The sequence below is a fragment of the Lepisosteus platostomus genome, chromosome 16 (assembly GCF_059453375.1).
Source record: "Lepisosteus platostomus isolate fLepPlt1 chromosome 16, fLepPlt1.hap1, whole genome shotgun sequence".
In the NCBI taxonomy this organism is placed as follows: domain Eukaryota; kingdom Metazoa; phylum Chordata; class Actinopteri; order Semionotiformes; family Lepisosteidae; genus Lepisosteus; species Lepisosteus platostomus.
The window spans coordinates 6,576,874-6,602,292 of record NC_142626.1 but is presented as its reverse complement, the minus strand read 5'-3'; the positions used below and the strand labels follow the sequence as shown (position 1 = coordinate 6,602,292).

Below are 25,419 nucleotides of genomic sequence, written 5' to 3'. Positions count from 1 at the left end.
ATCCTTAAGGATCTATAACAGCTGGAAATTGATGTGTCTCTCATGGATACACTTCTCATTGGACACTATTTGGAATGATCTAAATTTTGCTTTGAGAAATCCCAATCACCAGCTGATCCTTTTTAACTTAATTCCTAGGACACATCTATTGTCTCGGAGTCAGTTTCAATGCATATTACTGATTCCCCAAAGTGCACACTGTGTTCCCAGGGAGTCACAGGCACACTCTCTCTTGTAGTATGGGAAAGCACTGATATTTTAGAGTTTTAAAGTTTTGGGGAAAGGTGTGTGCAACACTGTCCACACTGTTGAAGCAGAGTGCTCCTTACTCCCCTCTGGTCTTACTGCTGAATAACCACTTCTATACTGACTGAGCAGCACTACAGAAAAGGGTCTGGCTGGCATTACTGCTGTGAAGACAGTGATTGAGACAGATGGAGAACAGACAAGAGAAAGAAAGGGACAAAGTTAAAGTGGAACAATAGAGTGAGGAGCAGCTTTAAACCTGCGAGACATGGAAATGAGAGGGGAAGCTTTTCTCACAAGATCAGGCATCTTATATTTCTCATCACAGTTTTATTACGGGGAAGGTGAGACACAGTGGGATGAAGAAGACTGTAGAAAGATGTGTCTGAATATAGAGCACTGAGTGGAACTTTTCTTTCTATTTAATTCCCACTTGCTCCTAATCAAAATCATGACCCCACCTGCAATATTGATCCACACCTCACTCAGAGGTCCCAAGCTCTCAGACAGGGTTTTAACTCTTGGTATCAAAGTAGTATTGCAAAATTCTGCAAATTTCAGTTCAAAATCATGAACTAAGTGAAAGTACTGCATGGTTGCCATGTTGGTGAAGGAAGACGAGAATCTGCTGGTCTCACCCCTGGCGAGAGCAAAAGTTTGCGAGGATTGTGATATAAAACTGGCCCTTCCTGCTCACTAGTCGATGTAAGCAAACAAGAAGCCAAAACTTGAAAATGAATATGAGTGTGTTTTAGTTGGTTGGCAGATTGTTCTTTTTTTCAATACTCTATGGCCTGCTTGCTGTGAAGATTAAAGATCTCTCCAAGCCCATTGTTTCTCATTTCACCTCTGACAGCCACGACCACTCTAATCTCTCCGTCTGTGTTCTCAAAGACGGTTTTCCGAACTCATACATCAGAAAGACTACCGAAACCAAAATGATTCTGCAGCTAGGATCACACCTTCTCCCTTCTCTTAACGACAGACTACTGTTCTTTTAAATTTTCTCTATTCATTAGAAGTTTCATTTCACACCTCTCTACACCCATTCTGACTTCACACCTCTTGATTGGCCTCTCTTTCTGTCCCCTGCTCCCGCCTCTCACTCCTCCTCCCTCCCAGCCTTTGTTCTCCCGCTACATTACCTTTGCCTACTGCCCTGTCTCTCTCACACCTGAAGAAGGCTCCACAGCCGAAACGTCGTGTTCTCTTTCTTCTTTTTTTCAGCATGGAATAAACCTATTACTTGTGACTATATATTATGTCCTTGGAAAGATTGGACATGCTGACATAACACTGATGAAAGTGTACATACTGTATACACGTACACTACATGTACGTGGTGTAAGTGTATATGAAGAAGGACACATCTTAATGTGCAAAGTTATTGGCAGGTGATGTTACAGGAATACCTGTAATTATTTGAAGAGGATTCAATCTAATAGACTCTTAGACTTATGGAGAACAGTAAACCCTAATATTGAAGACTTGTCATGTTATTCTACATCATGTGGAAAGCTTTCTAGCAGGATGTGACACAACTGAGGCTCCAGCATCTGCTGCACACTAAAACATAAACTAATTTGAATCATAATTAATCAGGTTAGTTTTTACAACTTACAAGTCACCTCCAATATCTTCTAAAACAAACCATGAGACTGGAACAGACAAAAAGTTTTCTTTCACCGTAGTACAGCATTTTTACTACAGATGTCGTTATCATAAACTGATAATAACAATGATCTCACACACCAAAATGCAACCTAAAAATCAAAAGCTGATGAAAACATATAAAATTAGACAATAATTAATAAGAATTGCTTAAACTTATATCACTTTTCTGGACACTCCACTCAAAGCTCTTTACAGATAATGGGGATCCCCTTCACCACCACCAATATACAACCTCCATCTGGATGATGCACCAGTACGCTCACAACACACCAGCTCTCAGTGAGGAGGAGAACAGGGTGATGAAGCCAATTCATAGATGGGGAGTATTAGGAGGCTATGATAGGTAAAGTCCAATGGGAAATTTGGCCAAGATGCCAGGGTAATAACCCTACTCTTTTCGAGAAACACCCTCGTATTTTAATGACCACAGACAGACCTTGGTTTTACATATCATTCAAGGGATAGAGCCTGTTTACAGTACAGTCTCCCCGTCACTATACTGGGGCATTAGAATACATACAGATTGTGGTGTGAGCGCACCCTACTGGCCCCAATAACACCACTTCCAACAGCAACCTTAGTTTTTTTCCAGGAGGTCTCCCATCCAGGTACTGGTCAGGCTCACACCCGCTGAGCTTCAGTGAGCTGCCAGTTGTGATTTGCAGGGTTATATGGCTGCTGGCATATTCACTGGCATAATCACAGCCATAGATGTTATGTGCACTGAGAAACAGGTTACACGCCTGCTAAACCACTGGGTCAATGGAAACCAAAAGAGTACATTTGTTTGGCTCACCACTACAACCAAGTCTGAAAAAAGGGGAACTAATTGGTTCAATTTGCTGTCATTCATTATTGACCATTTAGAGCCCTAGGAGACATCACTGCCTCTGTAATGTTTCCTGATCGTTGATTTCAGGAAACTGCAAACCGGACATGCCCCTATCCACATCAACGGGACTGAAGTGGAAAGGGTCAGTAACTTTAAATTCCTTGGTGTCCATATCACCGAGGACCTCACATGGTCTCTCAACACCACCTGTCTGATCAAGAAAGCGCAACAGCGCCTGTACTTCCTAAGACGGCTGAAGAAGGCTAAGATATGTCCCCAGATCCTCACAAACTCGTACAGATACACTACAGAAAGCACACTGACAGGCTGTATCACAGTGTGGTATGGCAACTGCAGTGCTGCTGACCGCAAAGCCCTACAGCGGGTGGTGAAAACTGGCCAGTCCATCACTGGGATTACCCTCCAATCTATCCAGGACATTTATGACAGACGGTGCTTGAGGAAAGCTCTAAGCATAATCAAAGACCCCACACACCCCAGCTACAGACTTTATGATCTGCTACCATCTGGAAAACGGTACCGGAGCATTCGGGCCCGGACTACCAGACTCAGAGACAGTTTTTACCCCCGCACTATCAAACTGTTAAATTCCCAGCCTCTCTCACTCTCACTCTCACCTCTCACCTATGATCTGAACCTCACAGTGCTTTCTTCCTTTCTTTCTTACCAAAAACCCAAACGCACATTGAAAATCTACCTCTACCATACATGTCAAAAGCTCACTCCCCATAATTTCTATCCCTTTATTTTATTCTGCTGATGCATATTTTTGCACATAACCTGTTACCTTTTTGTTGTTTTGCACATTGTCTGTTGTTGGTTCTTGCACATTGCCTGTTGTTGTTTTTTTGCACATCGTTTGTTGTTGTTTTTTGCACACTGCCCGTTGTCTCTGTCTTTCTTTTTCTACACAATTGTATTGTTGTTGTTTTTTTTTCTCTTTGTACTACTTATGTCCGAGAGCTAGCTAAATAGCATTTCATTATACCATATACCATGTATATGAGTGTAATGACAATAAACTTGAAACTTGAACTTGAAACTTGAACATGACCCAGGAAAGAAAAACAAAACCTCAGCAACCAGTTTGTTTACTTAGCAACCAGGGGTCATCTATTGTCAACAACTCACCCCTGCTGATAAGCTGCCCAGAGGATGAGTTCAAGTTCACGTTTATTTGAACACTATACAGTAGAACGCAATAATATTCCTCCTGGTCCACGGTGTAAATATAGGCAGGAGAGATAGGACACTGACATAGATATTGTAGACAGGATAGTAGATAGGATTGTAGTCAGGATATACATAGTGCAAAGTGCAGATAGTGCAAATTACAAGGTAATACATAATTCAATATACACATCACACTGGGGGGGAGGGGGGGGGGGGTTATATAGTAATATAGCAATAACTATTATAGCTTTTCATATTTTTGAATAATAATTCTGGATATGTGACCATTATCATTCCAGGTCCTGTATTCACAAAAATTAAGTAACTTTATTTATATGTTCAAATTTGTCTTGATGTTTTATCCAAGCTAGTACACATATGGTAACATCTACAAGCATTTTCAGCTGTCTGACAAGGCTAAAACTTGAAAATGTGATCTTTTGAAAACCAAGAAAAAAAAATATATTTTTTTTTCATCCTGCATATTTCTACCTGGTGAGAGGACACAGTAAGACTTATAGTGTATACTGTATAGTATATACTGTATATTTCTACTGTATACTTACATTTTGTAATTGCAGAGTTACTATAAACTGTTTGAGAGGATGTCATTCCAGGTGGAAATTGACAATTTGGCTAAACTAAACTGTATCTTCAAACACAAAAACCAAAATGAAAAAAACGTGGATCCAGAAAAAGCATTTGACAGGGTATTACAACCTTTTGTATTTAAAACTTGTAGGTTTTCACAATGTTTTTTTATATATACAACCAAAAGCACAAGAACAGGCTAATAGTATTCTGTCAGAGAGCTTAAATTCATACAGGGGAAGAAGACGAGGAGATGCTTGTCACTGATTTATTCTATCAGAGCATAAGACAACACAAGGAAACAGAGGGAGGTGATATAGCAGGAGGAACACACAATCAGGCTCTTTATAAAAATGAGATGTTATTACTGTACAGATGCAGCCATTCAAAATGGGTGAGGTATTTCGTGGCATACCCCGGTGGGCGTGTCGCGGTGTCACGCGGTGTCACGCGGTTAATCGCGTGTCATTTGACGCTCTGCCGGAAACTATCCGGCGTCACCTTGTAAAACCGCCAGGGGGAGCTTAACCTCTCATGTACAGCATTTGAGCCTTTAATTTTGAACTGTGTATTACAGCATGTTAATCATCAGTCATTAAAATGTTGGTATATTTTATGAAAGCAAGATTGCTCAGTTGGACAAAAGTACACAACCTACCTTTATCAGAAATATTTATGCATCAAAGCTTTTACTGAAGATATTACTAATAGTATTAATAATGGATGGCTTTGGACAAGCTGTATACTCAAAGTATAATTTCTTTAGCACATTTGTACAAGCACTTGGAATCTGTCCAAGCCATACTTTGTCAGGCATTTTGTTTTACTTCAATGGGCATAAAAACTTCCTTGCTTTTAACAGGGCGTTTCATAATTTCTAACTACGAAAATGATTTAAAATGCGACACTTATCATTCAACTAGAGCTCAAAATATCACAAGGATCCTCAAGAGCACAGCAAAGAGTGTATTAAAAGACACTTGTATTTATCAACGCTTTCTTTTCCGTATACCAGATTTTATGGAACCACTTCAGAAGGGTGTCAGCCAGTCAGATTCCAGGAATCGGTACTTTAAAGGAAAAATACACACCGGTATTCCATTTCTCCCTAACGATTTTAAGCATCGAAGTATTTAACTAGCATGTGAAATAGCGTGTGAAAAAGTGGTAGTTTTAAGCTTTTCTGCCAATATAATATGGAATCGCGTATCTAAAGAATTTAATAACGGTATGATTATATTCGTGTACTGCGACAGGGCTATGTAGGGCTGTTTCGCCTCCCTCTTCATGTGACTTCCCCTGTAGCCTACTGGTCTACGTGTTGTGACTAACAATGCACAGGTTGTGTGTTCGAATCCAGCTGGTGCTGGACTTTTCTTTTAACAAACATTTCTCGAAAAAATAGAATAGCGATATTATGGACAATCAATTGACTTTTTTATTTCAAAATATCGCAACATGATCGATTCTAAGTCATTTTTGATAACAATGAATAGTCACCTTCTTCCCTTCTGACAACGGTCCTTGCTTCTGCTTCCTGCTTCTATTGTGTGTGTGTGTGCAACAGAGTAAATTGTTATAGAGAAATGGAGGCTGGACAGTATGCGTTACAATATAAACATTTATATTGATTTAAATCGTGTTCTGATTTAAATCGCAAACGCGTGTTTAATTATGTGTTTTTTAATCATAATCAGGCTAATGCATTTCTACATTTTCTGTATGAACCAGCTTAGAGGTTCATACAGAAAGACAGCTTGTGTTTAAATTGAGTGTAAGGTAATTTATGCTTCTAAAGTCATGGTCAGCATTTATTATTGTACTGTGCTGTAAACTTTTTCTGTGCCTAGTCACATTATTTTATAGCGTTTTTATTGCGTTATTAAATCCGGTGGCGCTGTGTGTTAGTTTCCTGACTCCCATGTCACATGGTCTGTGATTGAATCCCATGGAACTATGACTTTATTTTTTAACAAACATTTCTTTGAAAAAATGAAACGTTTCCCTTGGTCAGAGATTAAATAAAACCTCACTCGCACCAAACAAATTTATATTTCTAAATATCACAACATGATCGAATTTAAGTCTTTTTAATAACAATGAATAGTCACCTATGCGTTACAAAATATACATTTATATTGATTTGAATCGCGTTTTGATTTAAATCGTAAACGCGTGTTTAAATATATGTGTTTAAAGGCGATATACTGTATAAAAGCGCTGATTCCTATGGAGTGTGTTCCGCCGGGGATTCAAAAAATTTATTTTAAATAAGCTGATAAAGCTTAGACTAACTGTATTCTAGCATGTATTACAACAGAACATTGGACAATGCAAGGTAAATTGCAAAAAATGCACTTGGAATCTGTACAAGCCCTCCTACAAAAATTATTTAAACTGCGACACTGATCATTCATCTCTAAATAAACTTTATTTTATATAGCGTTTTAAGCGAATAGGTAATTAGATTGCTCATAAACCTAATCGCTTTTTCTACATAAACACAGCGTGATTGCTCTTTGAAAATGCTTTTCCTTTATATTTAGGCTCAGATTTCAACTATAGATCGTTGATCTATAGATTTCAACTATAGATTATTATAAACTTTCTTGGAAAAATGTATTTTATGTAAACCATGTTTGCTATTAATTCATTTAGGGCTAAAATACGTTCATTGTCTTCCAATCGAGTCGAGTTGACATTGGAAGCTTGCCACACCCGGACTGTTAAACCAACGCATTAGCACGTCAAAGCCCATTGAGGGTATTGAGCCAGTATTGGCTTTAGTATTCCCCCCCTCTCCCCTCAATTCAATTCAAGGTGTTTTATTTGCATGACAGATGGGTACAAGCAGTGTTGGGTATGTATATTGTAACGCTTACGGCCGACAAGCACTGTGTAAGAGCCGGCGTACCAGAGCAGCGCACCGAGGGAGCGTCTGCATTTATAACTTAGTTTTTGAAATTAGTCAAGCAATATGAAGCATCTCCTTTTACTTTTAAGTCCCTTAAATACATCGAGCACAGCTTTCTCACCACTTAAGATTGCTTTTGATACCATCCTTACACAAAGCAGAAGGGAAGCAGAAGGGAAATCTTAGTGCCTGAGCATAAAAAGAATAGGAGCATACTGCAACGCGTGTGAAGTCCATAAACGATATTAATTTTGGAACTTAAACATACAGTATATGGCTGGTCTCGGTACTTTAAAGAAAACATACACACCAGTATTCCATTTCTCCCTAAACATTTTAAGCATCGAAGTCTTTAACTAACGTGATACCGGAGTCAACAAGCATACTTTTAGAATTTGATTAAAAGGGAATATAATATGGAATCGCGTATCTCAAGAAATTAATAACGATATAATTATATTCATGTTGCAAAAGAACTGCAACGGACATAAAACCCCCCTTGCTTTTAACAGAGCGTTCCATAATTTCTAACTACGAAAATGATTTAAACTGCGACACTTATCATTCAACCAGAGCTCGAAATATCACAAGGATCCTCTAGAGCACAGCAAAGACTGTATTAAAAGAATCGCGTATCTCAAGAAATTAATAAGATATAATTATATTCGTGTAATTCGTATAATTATATAATGCCAGCGAACTCTTGTTTTTATGTCCACTATAACTAAAATGAAAAATATATTCCTAAAATGAAAATGATTTACTTTATTTCCCTCACGGGATCAATAAAAGTATCTATCATTGGTCTAAACTATGGGACAGAATTCTGGGGTCTCCCCATACCAGAGATTATGGTAGGGCTTCAGAATGGTGATTGGCTGACACCATCTGACACCCCTCTGATTGGAGAAAAAAGACGTGCTGGTTTGCTATACATACAGTACTGTACCAGGAAGAGGATTTCTTTCTGTTCGAAACGTGTATTTTAAAAGTTTAAGAAGTAAAAACCTTACAGCTTACACAGATTTCGATATCTTTGTCTTATGCATAATAATGTTCACCGCTCTGTCTAGCAAATTAATAATAAACTTTATTTTATATAGCGTTTTAAACAAATAAGTAATTAGATTGCTCATAAACCTAATCACTTGCTTTTTCTTTTTATTTAGGCTCAGATTTCAACTATAGATCGTATTATTAATGACCATAATAACAACCAACCAACAAAAACAACCATATAAACATAATACCAACCAAAAACATAGATAACGACAACAATACAAAATCAAATATATCAAACCATTATACTCTCACAAATTCCTCCAATTATCAAATTATCATTATCATCATTTTGCCCCTTATGCAAAACCAAACCCTCCTCCCATCCCAGTTTATCCTCTTTATCATCCTCAAAATCTACCTCGATTTTCAACTTAAAGCATTACTGCTTACGGGGTTTTTGAGGGGGGTGGGGGGGGTGTCTTTCGCTGGAATTAAACCGGTTTCACAGGTATTTTCAAAGTAGGAAGTACAGTGTTAAGTGGTAGCTGGGTTCCTCCCTCAATAGAATCGCTTTAACATGCTAATGCGCTGGTTTAACAGTCCGGGAGTGGCAAGCTTCCAATGTCAACTCGACTCGATTGGAAGACAATGAACGTATTTTAGCCCTAAATGAATTAATAGCAAACATGGTTTACATAAAATACATTTTTCCAAGAAAGTTTATAATAATACGATCTATAGTTGAAATCTGAGCCTAAAAATAAAGGAAAAGCATTTTCAGAGAGCAATCACGCTGTGTTTATGTAGAAAAAGCGATTAGGTTTATGAGCAATCTAATTACCTATTCGCTTAAAACGCTATATAAAATAAAGTTTATTTAGAGATGAATGATCAGTGTCGCAGTTTAAATAATTTTTGTAGGAGGGCTTGGACAGATTCCAAGTGCATTTTTGCAATTTACGTTGCATTGTCCAATGTTCTGTTGTAATACAGACTAGAATACAGTTAGTCTAAGCTTTATCAGCTTATTTAAAATACATTTTTTGAATCCCTGGCAGAACACACTCCATAGGAATCAGCACTTTTATACATATTATCGCCTTTAAACACATATATTTAAACACGCGTTTACGATTTAAATCAAAACGCGATTCAAATCAATATAAATGTATATTTTGTAACGCATAGGTGACTATTCATTGTTATTAAAAAGACTTAAATTCGATCATGTTGTGATATTTAGAAATATAAATTGTTTGGTGCGAGTGAGGTTTTATTTAATCTCTGACTAAGGGAAACGTTTCATTTTTTCAAAGAAATGTTTGTTAAAAAATAAATTCATAGTTCCATGGGATTCAATCACAGACCATGTGACATGGGAGTCAGGAAACTAACACACAGCGCCACCGGATTTAATAACGCAATAAAAACGCTATAAAATAATGTGACTAGGCACAGAAAAAGTTTATAGCACAGTACAATAATAAATGCTGACCATGACTTTAGAAGCATAAATTACCTTACACTCAATTTAAACACAAGCTGTCTTTCTGTATGAACCTCTAAGCTGGTTCATACAGAAAATGTAGAAATGCATTAGCCTGATTATGATTACTCTGTTGCACACACACACACAATAGAAGCAGGAAGCAGAAGCAGGGACCGTTGTCAGAAGGGAAGAAGGTGACTATTCATTGTTATCAAAAATGACTTTGAATCGATCATGTTGCGATATTTTGAAATATAAAAGTCAATTGATTGTCCATAATATCGCTATTCTATTTTTTCGAAGAAATGTTTGTTAAAAGAAAAGTCCAGCACCAGCTGGATTCGAACACACAACCTGTGCGTTGTTAGTCACGCACATAGACCAGTAGGCTACAAGACAACTTGCATGAACAGGGAGGCGAAACAGCCCTACAAAGCCCTGTCGCAGTACACGAATATAATCATACCATTATAAAATTCTTTAGATACGCGATTCCATATTATATTCCCTATTAATCAAATTCTAAAAGTATGCTTGTTGACTCCGGTATCACGTTAGTTAAAGACTTCGAAGCTTAAAATGTTTAGGGAGAAATGGAATACTGGTGTGTATTTTTTTCTTTAAAGTACCAAGACCAGCTATATACTGTATGTTTATGTTCCAAAATTAATATCATTTATGGTCTTCACACTCATTACAGTATGCTCCTATTCTTTTTATGCTCAGCTACTAAGATTTCCCTTCAGTGGTAAAATTCAATATCTACAACGGGCACGGTAAAGACGTTTACAGTAAGTCTTTCTACGACAGACCAACGGACCACGAGTGCCCCTGTCGGTCAACCAATCACGTACCGCGGTACCCAGCGTCATCTTGCGTCATGATACGCGACACCACAGCCAATTACCTGCGGTACGTGTCTGTACCGCGCACTTTGAATGGCTGCATCTGTATATACAGCCTAAATTCAACAACTTTTCCTGTTCTCACAGATGTAATCACAGACTACAGCAACTTGTCAAAATAGGGATTAATTCTGAAGCAATGTTAGTGGGGAATCTATATCCCTGGAGGTCAAAAACAAATTTAATTTACAATAGGATTGGGATAAGATAAAATGTTGAGCACTTTCAATACCCAGAAACCTAGAGAACACATTAAAATGTAATTAAGAGGTGCTAGAAAATCAGCTCAAGCAAGACTTCAATAGATGGAAACTGCTGCCTGTCTCATTCTTGAGAAGGATGAAGACAGCAAGAATGAAGGTACTTCCAGGATTTCTATCTTGATCCAGACCTTCCTTATGTGTCTCAATGACCATTACTAAAACATCTGTTTTATGTGGTTTAAAGTCAGGGTCCCATGCTATTGTGACCATCGCAGTTCCGAACTGGCTCGTGCCCTCTGCCGCTCCACCCCACCAGTTCGTCCTGCAACACTTGGGACACAAAGCCGGGTCTCCGGCGTAACGCAACAGGGAACCAGCCACATGAGCTAAAGGAGACCCCCCTCAGCCCAGGTGGCTGAGGTCCCTGCTACGCCCAGGGAGGGCAATGACATCACCATGTCCAAACTAGCTCCGCTACACTATTTCTATAAACCCATCAAAATTACTATTTCTTTTCCTTTTTTTCAGAATACAACTTCTTTCTATGTGATAAATGTATTTAAATTGCAGAATTTATTTTCAGAATGCATTGCTTTGTTCTGCTGGACGCAAGTAGGGCAGGCAGGCGAAAGTGAAACTAGAGACGCAATCGAAAAGGCAGGGGTTGAGCTGAGAGGAACTGATTAAAGCACGAGGGAGAGTCTGAAGGAGAGTCTTTAACATGCAGGGTTCAAAGCACAGGGATCAGTCCAAGATGTGGTCAAACAGGCAAAGTCAAAGTACAGAGACAGAGGAGAAAACACTGGGGAAATTCAAAGCTAAGAAGTAAATGAGACTCTAAGTTTATTGATAAATTGATAAATTTTGCATACCTAACTTATTTCCATAGCTACATCCTTTCAGATGTGTATAAAATATCAGAATATACAGGAGGAATACAAGAGTAAGACACAGGTGAAAAAAGGAGGTTGGCACTTCCACAGCAATTGAAGAATCTAATACCATTCAAATCTGCATAAATCCAGCAATCCCCATTCATGGAGAGAATATAAGTAAAAAGTTCATCTTAAATATTGAATGAAACACCAATTACAAACAAAATATTCTAAATTTGGAATCACAGATTGTTGGACGAATTGAAAGGAAAACATGGCATATTATAAACACCTTTTGGTATGAAAATAAATTGGTGAAAAATTATTGAAGAAATATAAAAAAATCCTCATTAGGAGTCCTTTTATTTCTTGGTCAAACACCAGATGAACTGCCTTCAGAGAAAGGAAGATACTTGTTTAGAACTGTCAGAACTGCAGCCATAAAATAAATTACTAGAAACTGGTTAAATCTGGACAGACCATGTGTTCAAATGAAGAAGGACTCTGTGAAATCTCATGAAGAATATTACTCACAGAATTATAAATCAACAACAACATACTGTATACACGTGTAAAAAAGATGGGCGAAATGGGAAAGATTGCATGTCGAGTCTCTCAGTAATGAGATATTAACAAAGAAGCCACAAACAAGAACTTGTATAAAATTGCACAGCAGTTTTTTGTCTTTCTAGATGCCCCCCTTCTTTTTTGTTCTTTACTTCCTATGTATTTCTTTTCTAATGCATGGGAAAAACGGAATGTTGTGTGTCTCAGGATACCTAAATAAAACAATAAAAAACAAATAAATCGCCAGTGTTCACTGACCTCAGTGTTGTTAATTTACAGTTGGGATCCCTCAGAGCTGCAGACAGCAGTTTCACTCCTGAATCCCCCAGGTTATTGTAACTCAGATCCAGCTCTCTCAAACTGGAGTGTTGAGAGTGAAGAACAGAGGCCAGATCTTCACAACATCTCTCTGTTAGTTCACATCTCCACATCCTGCAGACAAAAGGACAGGAGCACAGCTGAACATCTGCACAGCTCATCCACATCTTTCTTTCCAAGTTTTCACTACAACACCCAGCTCAGCAGTAATATACAATATCATGTCATTATCATCTCAGAGTGTCCATGGAGGAGGATGATGAAGATAACTGCTGCTTCAAAATTTGGGGTCCAGAAGGAAGAAGAAACTGTCAGGAAGGGAGACAGTGGGAAACAGGGAGACACACAGAGTTACAATGAAAAGGAAAAAAAAACAGAAAGAAAGACTTTGACTTTTAACCATAATAAAAATTGCTTCACAAATATTAATAGATTTTATTATTATGTTATATTCTTATAGTTATTTTAATTAGTTATAGGGTTTTTGTTGTTTTCTTCAAATTAATCTCATTAATTTAAATTACCAACAACTGTGTAAGTGAACTGGAGATTTTATTATTGTCTTTTGTAGATATTTTGAGAGAAACAACATTCCCATTTGAAGAAAAAAACAACAACCAGGGTTTTAAGTATAACAACACATAAAATAAAAATAATACACAATAATAATGTGAAGCAATAAACAGCATACAGTACACAAACACAACCCCTATATACTATACAAATCCCACTAAAAAGAAAAAAAATGATAATGAAACTAAACAAATCCCATTCCTCCCCAAAATATACAACACTGCACACTTTTTACACGTGACTACACATACTCCCACATGTAACATAGTCAAAACACACCGACACCTTCAAACAAGAATCTCTACAATTTAACTGGAGGCACCATGGGCGACTGATTTTTTATTAAGAAAAAAAACAATGACATGTCCCTGCCTAACTTAGGAATTGCATGACTTTTAAAAGCTATTAAAAACGGGTTTAGTCAAAAAACACTTTTTATGTGCATTAAAACGGATGATTTTTCTTCCTCGTGAACAGCTTGGAAACTTACGCTGTAAGTTACTTTTTAATTAAACATTTAAAATACTTGAATTTTATAAACACAAACAAAAAAAATCATATTCTACCATCTTCCTATGGTATGAAGCAGATCAGTAGGTCTTTTCTTCTCCAATCAGAGGCTGGGAAAATAGCTCCCCGCCCACTGCTCTGTGTCAGAGAAGAGGCGGCACTGAGAGAGGGAGGAGACGCGGAGCTCTGTAATACAGAATGAGCCGTCTGCAGCCTGGAACGCTTAAGGCACAGATCGCATCTGCCTGTATAACTAAATTAAGCAACGTAAATCATTTCCTTTGACTTCTAAGTCCTTTAATTATCAGTAAGGAGAACTACGTTCTCACCAATTATATTGATTTTTTAAACCATTGTTAAACAAAGCGGGATCTTATTGTACATCCTAATGACATGACATGTGGAAAGATTATACATTTTAATCGCCTTTAGGTTTTTATAAATTTTACCAAAGTGTCATCAAAACAAATACCACAAAACTATTCTCGATTGTATTTCTGAATGTAACGTCGAACTTTCTGGGGTACAGTATGTGTGGAGTTTGTATGTTCTCTCTGGGTTCATGTGGGTATTCTCCAAGTACGCTACAGGTACCTATATACTGGTAGGGTTAATTGGCTTATGCAAATACTGGCCCTGGTGTGAGTTGTGTGTATCTGTTTGTCTACCCTGTGATGTACAGTATTCTGTGTATTCTGGGTGTATTCAGCCTTTGGCCATTGCTTGCTGGGATAGGCTTCAGCTCCCCTGTACTTGATAAAGTGATTAGAATTATATATATATAGATTATAAAAATTATTTTATAGTGCTGGCTTAACAAAACAGATTTTCCATTCTGGCACATCAGTATCCATAACTAGTCTGTAAACAAATTGCCTCTAAATATAAATATCTTCAGATGCTGGCTCTGGATCAGCATCAGCTATGTTTGCCCATTCCTTCAATTTATGTGCATCCAAAACACAGTTGAACGCTAGCAATTTCACAAAATCTAAAATACAATCCTCATTTCAGTATCTATGTAAACATACAGTTTGTTAACTTTATCATCTTCCTCTGCAGTCTGTAACATCTCCTGTCCATTTGTAAAAAGTATGCCTTACCCTCTAAGGAAGTATCCTTGTTATCAGTGTATTCCTCAACTTTCCCCAAATGATCTTTTTCCTACCTACATGTCTAGTCTTAACATGCTCCATGAGAACTTACTTCTAACCTGTGCCTTTTCATCTACCACATGGTCACAAACAATCTTTGTCTAATTTTACTGTACTTGCCATTTTTTGGCAGCCTGCAGATAACACTTTCAGTTATTCTAGATGAAACCTTTTCTACTACTTTGAGAAACTGAAAATCCCATTGTAATATCCCTGTCTCAACTCCTCTTCATTCTTCATTTCAACAATACTGTTACTACAGGAAGATTCAGGTCCACATTCCAGCTTCTCGGTTGTTCATTTATTTCTTCCTCACTGTTCAAAGCTCCTCTTACTTTCTTAACTCTACCGCTAGTAGATCTCTTGTCCATACATCCTCCCTTGCTTCTTTTTCAACCTTTCCATCCTTCAACTTCAGTGTCTGCAACCTGGCATCTCTTATTCTAGCCATACCTTGAATATCCATATACCTTGTATTCATTTCTAATATACCTGTATGCTGTTATTTTGCATACAGTATGTTGTTTTTTTTTGCAAGAGCTCTTCAGACACGCTGTTACTAGCCTGCAAATAACTCCTAATGCTTTGTACCCTGCAATAACTCAGCCTAACTTAAATCCTCAAAAACTGCTTGTATTAATTGGTTTAAATCACAAACATCATATGTAAATACCGGCCATGCAGCATTAAAAAAAGCTGCATTGTGGAACATCACACTGATTTAGTTTATTTAAAGGGAACTAGAGAAACCAGAAGGGTTTCTTTTTCTAGAATTGATGATGAATTGACATCCTGTTCAATGGGGTAATTAAATCCACACCAAGCAATCTCCAATATGTTCAGAATTTGAGAGCCAGAAACCTGATCAGGTTGCATTATGCCTATCTTCAAGTCCTTGCACTGAGTTCCTATCAGGTTTTGAGTAAACATCAACATCCTCATTCAGTGCCTGTCTGGCTTCTTATCTGTCTACTCCCCACCTTGCAACCTTAATTCGTCTGACTCTGGTCTTCTAGCTGTCCTCAAGAACATCTACATTCTGGTGGTGACAGGGTCTTCTCTAGCTACACCCCAGGGCTCTGGATTTGTATCCCCAGTGAAATCAGAGTCACTTACCCTGAGTGCTTTTAAATCTAGCCTCAAAACCTTTCTTTTTAGAAAGGCTGTTTTTTTTAGTGTCTGTATCTGCTTCATTTTCTAACTTCGGTAGCACTTCTAACTGCTTGTCTTTGTTATTTGTATTTACTTTGTAACTTGTGGTCCTCATAACTGTTTTTACACCTGCTATATTGTTTTGAGATACTTAGATATGTGCTATATTAAATAAAGATTCTTGTTATTGTTATAGAGAAACATGATCAGATTTTCCCTGGTTCAGAAAAAATAGGGTCTAAACTATACTGGTTTGTCACTCACACCCTGTTTGCTAAATGACTTTGCATACTGATCTGATCAATCTTACTGTACATATTTTCTGAGCTTTCCCCATCCTGTTAGATTTATAATTATAATCTCCTTCTCAAAAAGATTAATTTTTAAATATCTGTTTTCACTGTTACCATCTAATGAATGTCACTGTAATGAAAATGTAGGACATTTAAGTGTTAGAGTTGTAAATAACTCTGTTAACTGTGTTGTTTCATTACAACAAAGTGACAAAATATATACTGATCTTAACTTGACAGCTGCCGAGTCCTAAATTCATCCTGCTACCAACATTGAATAAAACATCTTTAGATTTATATATTTATTTCTTTATTTAGTGGTTCCATTAGTAACAGGCTAAATTACTTTCTTTGAAAAAATGTCTTTTATGTGTTGCAAAAAAAAGCTGACTTGCTTTAACATAATATATTTACAAAACAGTTCCCCTCACGATCTACCTGAATGCTCAACTATTTGAGAAGCCTTCCATGAAACTGTGTTTGCGACTAATTCATATACTGTAAGGCTTTCTGATAAAATTACTGTTTTTCATATGTGTTAATTTTCTGACTCTTTCTGACCCATCAAACCTTCATTCTCACCCTGCCAGAAATGCACCTGATTATTCAAGCCCCTCACTCTCTGCCAAATCTGCTTCAGGTTCACATGTTCTTTGTAATACATGGCTTTCTGTGATTTTTTGTGTCCCTGCATCCCTCTTCTGCACTATGTCTGGTCATGACTTTTTTTCTGTTTGCTGATTTCAAAGTAACACCATGTAGCGGCAAGGCTTATTAAATATAGGAGTTAAGTTTGCTGCTCCCTTGCCAGTCTCTCTCTCCCTCATCTTAGTGGTGTTGGACACAGAGAGGCCATTCCATTTGGTTCAGATTTAAAGTATTTTTCTATCTTATAGAGTTTCCTGATATGGACCAACTCCCAAGGCTGAAATTCTCTATCCATCCTAATAAATGGTCATTCTGGCGCCTAACTGTCTGGGAGATTTTGGGAGAGTCTTATCCCAGACTGTTTAAAACCCTAATGTCAGAGAGCATGGTTACTCATCCTCCACCTCGATCAGCCAATCAGGAACTGGTAGGGCAGGGTAACCCCACGTGGGTCTCGAATGCCCGCAAAACTTTTAACCAATGAACAACCATAGTTCCTCCAGGAAGGGGCCCCTCCAGGACATTCTCAGACTCAGCTCGGACAATCACATGACGGCCAGTGTGTCAGAGTGCCAGGACTTTACTTTGTTCTAAGAGTCGAGATCGGAGGTCACCTGCGCGTAACCAGAGGATCTGCCTGAGGTTAGCCCAGCAGAAAGCCTCGTGAATCGCTGGTACCCCACCGTGAATGCTCACTTGATCAACGAGTGAACTATGGTCGGAACTGTCGACAGCTGAATCTCAGTATTCAGGACCAGCGCTACAAATGGAATGACCGGTCTTCTTCCCGTATAAAAAGTGTGACTTGCTCGCACTCGCAGTCACTTTTCATGTGCACAAACTCTGCTAGTTAAGCCAGGACTAACTAGCCGGTCTTCAGAGAGCCCACTGCCAGTGCACCGCAGCAGGAATCTCTCCCTCCTTCTCCCACACCTCACACCAGGACTGCCTGGCACCAGGCCAGAGGATGCCGATTGGACGCAGCAATAGCCTGTCGGTGTTCCTTTGTGTCTGCGTGAGATCTGAATCCACATAAATTGGATGAGTGTTTAACATTCTGCATTATAGCTTGAGAATTCAATTGTTACCTCAACCCCAATTGATATCAATTTACTTCCTATGAGTGATGTACTTGCTTTTGAGTATCTAGTGTAGAAGTTGTAATCAAAGCTCATTAATGAAACGGTATAAATGAATGGTATACTGAATGTATGTCTCTTGGTTTGTTACTTTTCGTGATTGATTTTATACCTTATGTATTCTGCTAACCCTCACTCTTAAGATCTGTTATTTTTATATGCACATTTTATATACTAATAAATGTTAGTATCCGCGTGTGTGTGTTGCTGAGTTATTCCGCAAGGTCAGTTTTCTAATAGACATCAAAGAATCATTTTGTGACTTACTGCTACAATTAATAATTGTCCCAGTAAATGCACAAAACGCCTACAACCAGCTCCATTTCTAAAACTTTTTTCTCATGTGCATTTTTGTAGTTATTTACAACTTTAACACTTAAATGTTCTAAATTTTCATTTGCCTTAATTGTTTAGACTGAGTTTTAGTTTGAACCTTAAAATGCTTAAGGTCTTTTTTTTCTTGTCCTACAGAGCTCTTTAATTGTGAAGTTTCCAGCATGTTTACATTAATCTATGTACATTTTAAACTGTTATTACTGATCACCGAATTATTGCATTATGGCTTAATTCACCCTTTCCTGAACTTTTATGGCAAGCAGTGCTGGTGCTGTCTCTGGTGCAGTCTTTTGCAGATGAAATTTCACCATTTAAAAGAATAAGAAATTAGATTGCTCATAAATCCAATCACTTGTTCCCATGGTTTTCAAACTGTGGTACGCGTACCACTGCTGGTATGTGACACGCCCCCAGGTGGTACGCCAGATGACCCTGGAAATTTGTTGTGTGCACTGACAAATTGGGTCAGGTTTTAATATTTTCTATTTTAATAAAAAGAGTGTCAGATACCCAGCCTACGTACTACGATACAGTTCGCGCTTGTACTTGAGTGGACACAAGTGCTACTATGTGATTCTATACCATTGTATTGGAACGCATGTTATGAACATGAGTGACCACTTGTATTTAAAAAAGTTATCTTCAGCAAATAGGGAGGTAGGAGAATGTGCGTGATTTTGGAACAATGCCAATCTTGTGAGCACAGGAAAGCGTAATAGATAACAGTAAAATATTTAAGGACTGTTCTAGGTTAATTTGAGAAAAATACACGAGCGTTTCTGTGTTTCACTCCCATGCACATGAAATAAAACTTCTTTTAACTTCTGAGTCCAACTCCTGAAACAGAAAAGGGGGAAAATGCAAGCTTGCGGATTGCTAAAGCAGGTAAGCCCCACACTATTGTTGAAGAACTTTGTTTACTGATGGCAAAAGAGCTGACAAATATTACGTGTGGAGATAAAGCTGCTAAAGAGCTCGACCTGTTGCCCCTTTCGAATGACACTGTCACTTGTAGAATTATTGATATGGCAGATGATGTCAAAAGTACGCTGATAGAGCTCGTTAAGATGAGCAAATGCTTTTCAATGCAATTAGATGAGTCTGTAGATGCCATTGATTTGGCCAATTTGCTCGTTTATGTTAGATATGATTTTTAAGGCACGTCCCATGAGTACTTTCTGTTCCGTAAGCCGCTACCAACAAAAACTACAGGAGAGCACATATTTCAGCTTCTGAATGAATTTATCAAAGAGAATGGCATCGACTGGAAAAAATGCGTCGGAGTTTGTACAGACGGTACTAGAGTGATGACAGGCAGACACAGCGGTGTAGTTGCACGAATTAGAGAGAGAGGGTGTTCCAGATATGAAGTGGACGCACTGCAGCATCCACTGCGAGGCCTTGGCTGTCAAGAAAATGCCAGAGGATTTAAAAACTGTTAGACTCTGCTGTCAAAGTTGTGAATTGTATCAAGGCTCAACCAAGGAATTCACATCTGCTTTGCTCCACTAAACAGGCTCATCCCTCTCACTGAAATGGTAAGTGCTCAGTGCTATTTTTATTATAAGTGTATGTGAGTGTGTGCGCGCATACGTGCTCATGTTGGTCACTGAGATTTTCTGTGGTTCCTATGAGAAGAAGATTTAGTAGTTAAAGTAGGTGGTAGTTGGATGCTTTGGTTTGATCAGGGGTGGTACTTGGTCCAAAATGTTTGGAACCACTAACTTACTCTATATTCTATATAACACAAAGTAATTGCTCTCTGAAAATGCTATTTTTCTTGTTTGTTTTGGAGACTTTGATCAATACTGATTTATGATGTCAAAACCCATTTATTTTATTGGTACAGATGCTGCCATTCGAAGTGCGTGGCACAGACACGTACCGCTGGTAATTGGCTACGCCATCGTGCGTCATACTGCGGTACATGATTGGTTGACCGACAGGGGCACTCGTGATGCGTTGGTTGGTTGTAGAAAGATTTAAATGTCTTTACTGTGCCCGTTTTAGTATTGAATATTTATATGGAATTTTACCACTGAAGGGAAATCTTAGTAGCTGAGCATAAAAAGAATAGGAGCATAACGTGTGTGAAGGCCATAAACAATATTAATTTTGGAACATAAACATACAGTATTACAGTATATGGCTGATCTCAGTACTTTAAAGAAAAAATACACACCAGTATTCCATTTCTCCCTAAACATTTTAAGCATTGAAGTCTTTAACTAACATGTGAAATAACGTGTGTATAAAAAGTGGTAGTTTTAAGCTTTTCTGTGAATACGCTCGATACCGGAGCCAACAAGCATACTTTTAGAATTTGATTAATAGGGAATATAATATGGAATGGCGTATCTAAAGAAATTAATAACGATATAATTATATTAATATACTACAACACAATAGTAAACGCTGTACAATGTCTGTTGATACTGTTTGTGTAGGGCTGTTTCACCACTCCTCATGTGACCTTGCGGGTGGTACTGTGGTCTAGGTGCCTGACTTATAAGCCACAGGTTGGGTGTTCTCCAGCCGGAGCCACGACTTTTCTTTTAAGTGGTCCCGGGCCTCTTCTAGATATACCCCCCCAGACGTGAACCTTCAGTGGATGTTTGGGCTTTGGCTTGTCCACATATCTCCCCTTTTTACAAAATGACATGGTTGAAAACGTGTCTCTACCTACTGCGACTCGAACATGGAATGGTTAAAGATGGCGACAAGTCAGGCACCCAGAGGTGGGGGGTGCGTCTTTCCGCCTCCATAACATTAGCAAGTTAAAAAAAAATTGCGTCGAAAAGCTGGGCGTAACAATTGTTTCCTTTTTCTGATCACTCACTGTTTGGATACTCATCTCACCTGCCCTGTTCTTTGTTTCCTTGTTATTTGCTGTGTATGCCTGCTGCGACCCACTCCTGTCCTCACACCTAAAGAAGACTATTTTATATTTCTATGTGCGGTCCATAGTGCAATTAACCCTTGCTAATACATTTGCGGACTTTTGAAAGTCTGTGCTGTCCTTTGAAAGCGAGATGATCTCTGGTTCTTTGACAAAACAAGGCTCGCCAGATAATGTGAAAAAGACACAAATCGAAACCTGTTTTTATACAGATGCAGCCATTCAAAATGGGTGAGGTATTTCGCGGCATACCCCGGTGGGCGTGTCGCGGTATCACGCGGTATCACGCAGTTCACGTGTGTCACGTGACTAACTATCCGGCGTCGCCTTGTAAAACCGCCAGGGGGAGCTTAACCTCTCATGTACAGCATTTGAGCCTTTAATTTTGAACTGTGTATTACAGCATGTTAATCATCAGTCATTAAAATGTTGGTATATTTTATGAAAGCAAGATTGCTCAGTTGGACAAAAGTACACAACCTACCTTTATCAGAAATATTTATGCATCAAAGCCTTTACTGAAGATATTACTAATAGTATTAATAATGGATGACTTTGGACAAGCTGTATACTCAAAGTATAATTTCTTTAGCACATTTGTACAAGCACTTGGAATCTGTCCAAGCCATACTTTGTCAGGCATTTTGTTTTACTTCAACGGGCATAAAAACTTCCTTGCTTTTAACAGGGCGTTTCATAATTTCTAGCTACGAAAATGATTTAAAATGCGACACCTATCATTCAACTAGAGCTTAAAATATCACAAGGAAAAATACACACCGGTATTCCATTTCTCCCTAAACATTGTAAGCTTCGAAGTCTTTAACTAACGTGATACCGGAGTCAACAAGCATACTTTTAGAATTTGATTAAAAGGGAATATAATATGGAATCGCGTATCTAAAGAATTTAATAATGGTATGATTATATCCGTGTACTGCGACAGGGCTGTGTAGGGCTGTTTCGCCTACCTGCTCATGCGAGCTATCTTGTAGCCTACTGGTCTAGGTGCGTGACTACCAACTGGCAGGTTGTGTGTTCGAATCCAGCTGGTGCTGGACTTCTATTTTAACAAACATTTCTTCGAAAAAATAGGTAAGCGATATTATGGACAATCAATTGACTTTTATATTTCAACATGATCGATATTTGCGATATTTTGAACATATCTTCCCTTCTGACAGCGGTTCCTGCTTCTATTGTGTGTGTGTGTGTGCAACAGTAAATTTTTAAAGAGAAATGGAGGCTGGACAGTATGCGTTACAATATAAACATTTATATTGATTTAAATCGTGTTCTGATTTAAATCGCAAATGCGTGTTTAATTATGTGTTTTTTAATCATAATCAGGCTAATGCATTTCTACATTTTCTGTATGAACCAGCTTAGAGGTTCATACAGAAAGACAGCTTGTGTTTAAATTGAGTGTAAGGTAATTTATGCTTCTAAAGTCATGGTCAGTATTATTGTACTGTGCTGTACTGTGTCACATTATTTTATAGCGTTTTTATTGCGTTATTAAATCCAGTGGCGCTGTGTTAGTTTCCTGACTCACATAATTTAAACTGTGACACTGATCATTCATCTCTAAATAAACTTTATTTTATATAGCGTTTTAAGCGAATAGGTAATTAGATTGCTCATAAACCTAATCACTTTTTCTACATAAACACAGCGTGATTGCTCTCTGAAAATTTTTTTCCTTTATTTTTAAAGTAGGCTCAGATTTCAACTATAGATCGTATTATTATAAACTTTCTTGGAAAAATCTATTTTATGTAAACCATGTTTGCTATTAATTCATTTAGGGCTAAAATACGTTCATTGTCTTCCAATCAAGTCGAGTTGACATTGGAAGCCTGCCACACCCGGACTGTTAAACCAACGCATTAGCACGTCAAAGCCCATTGAGCCAGTATTGGGTTTAGTATTTAGTATTTAGTATATTGTAACGCTTACGGCAGACAGGCACTGTGTAGGAGCCGATGCACCAGAGCAGCACACCGAGGGAGCGTCTGCATTTATAACTTAGTTTTTAAAATTAGTCAAGCAATACGAAGCATCTCCTTTTACTTAGTGCCTGAGCATACTGCAACCCGTGTGAAGCCCATAAACGATATTAATTTTGGAACTTAAACATACAGTATATGGCTGGTCTCGGTACTTTAAAGAAAACATACACACCAGTATTCCATTTCTCTCTAAACATTTTAAGCATCGAAGTCTTTAACTAACGCGATACCGGAGTCAACAAGCATACTTTTAGAATTTGATTAAAAGGGAATATAATATGGAATCACATATCTCAAGAATTTAAAGACCAGACAATCGCAAACTCGTTTTCAATAAAATTATTTTATTCATTCAGCAGTTTGTGAGAGGGACATCCAGCAGGGAGAGACACACACACCGGTTTTCATTGACAAAATTGTTTTTTTTCAATTCCTCTTGTCTAACAGGAATGTTTTGTTTGTGGACAGACTGTTAGACAAGAGGAAAAGACCGCCTCCTCCTACGAAGCATTTCGTTGATCCGATCACGAATTCTTTTCCAGTCGTACGCAGCAAGGGTTGAGAATCTCCGATTCACCATCGTACTAATGGTTTCCCGGAGATTCCAAGGCAAGGCACTTTTGCCTCTGGACCCATCGAAATTTACAGACGTGGTCCACCCCCAGTAAATTTCAAAAGTCACAAGATTTCGAAACACGAGGGCGGCGTAGCGGTCGGCTCTTGCTTTCCCGTCTATGCCGATGCACTGCAAGTACGACCCCCCCTCCATCTCCTGGGTGATGGGTAGCAGTTGGACATCTGGGAGAATTATTCGTCCCACTGGCATCTGTGAATTCCGCTGTGCTTCCTGGGGGGAGATAGCCGGCGGGGACAGCATCAACAGATTCCTGCGCGGTGGTGAACTGAGAGGCCGGGATGGAGTGTCCTGAGGCGGTGTGTGCTCTGCGGGGGGCAGAGCTTCCGCCAGGCATTGCAGCCTGCGCGTCGGGGAGAGGCACTTTTCGGGAGACAGCTGCTCAACTGTTTGACTGCTGGAACTCTAGCCTCCCAATCCTCCCCAGTAATGCATCGTAATGCTCCCGCTGCTGCCGAAATGTCTCCATACAGGTGCTGCTTCTACAGGTTGGCACCCTGGCCAGTGGCCGAGAGCAGAGACCCACGGCCTGTGGCAAAATAACATAATTCATGTAAGAATTATGTCACACAGTAGTATTCATCAGTCGCGGAACAGAAGTCAAAATAAACGTTTCTATTTCTCCGTCTTACCGCTTTCTTTTTTACTGTCCTGGTGGTAGATCGTTTCGCCCGTGCGGTGTTTTCTTGAAGAACAGACTACGAAGAAATAATTATAATTGAATTTAAAATTCAAAACGGCAATAATACCTTGTAATATGCGCTGTAATCGCGTATTTCAGATGAAGTCTGCTGTATTTGCTTACCCTTCGCTCTTTGGAAGCAGGGGCGGCAGAAGCACCCCGTCTCTTCCCGTAAAACGCCTTGGTCTCCATACTGTACTATGGTCGCTATAGTGCAGGTTCGCAGTTTTTTTTTTTGTGATGGGAGCTCACCCAATCCCTTGGTGTCTTTTATGCGTCACACATACTGTATTTCAGCGCCATATATTTCATGGATATTATGGAATATAATGGATGGATATCTTAGTTATCTTTCTAGTTCACAGGTTTGCATGCATAATTTAATTTTGAAAGCCACTGAGACATCAGGTACTACTGTTGTATTTATGAAAAAGAAACAAAACAAAAAACATACTAACAACTGTGCCATCCTACTCCTTAGTTAATACATTTTATTATTCATAAACGGTTAACATTGTTAGCAAAATATTTTGAATTATATTTAACCCTATTTTTTCTTTAGTTTTGTATTTAACTT

The 25,419-nt window shown here is 38.5% G+C and overlaps 2 protein-coding genes across 28 annotated transcripts in view; one reads left to right on the top strand and one right to left on the bottom strand.

Moving 5' to 3' along the window:
• LOC148646745 (NACHT, LRR and PYD domains-containing protein 3-like) overlaps positions 1 to 25,419 on the top strand; it is a 2,700,574-nt gene that overhangs the window by 557,757 nt on the left and 2,117,398 nt on the right. The gene's annotated exons all lie outside the window — the stretch shown is intronic.
• LOC148646773 (NACHT, LRR and PYD domains-containing protein 3-like) overlaps positions 1 to 25,419 on the bottom strand; it is a 305,400-nt gene that overhangs the window by 16,473 nt on the left and 263,508 nt on the right. For 21 of the 27 annotated variants that reach the window (XM_088608570.1, XM_088608567.1, XM_088608568.1 and 18 more), the window contains one exon: positions 12,751 to 12,924. The exons of the other annotated variants lie outside the window; for them this stretch is intronic. In XM_088608570.1, coding sequence (XP_088464696.1) covers positions 12,751 to 12,924 — 174 coding nt within the window. The remainder of the gene's footprint in view (positions 1 to 12,750; positions 12,925 to 25,419) is intronic. 27 annotated transcript variants of the gene reach the window in all.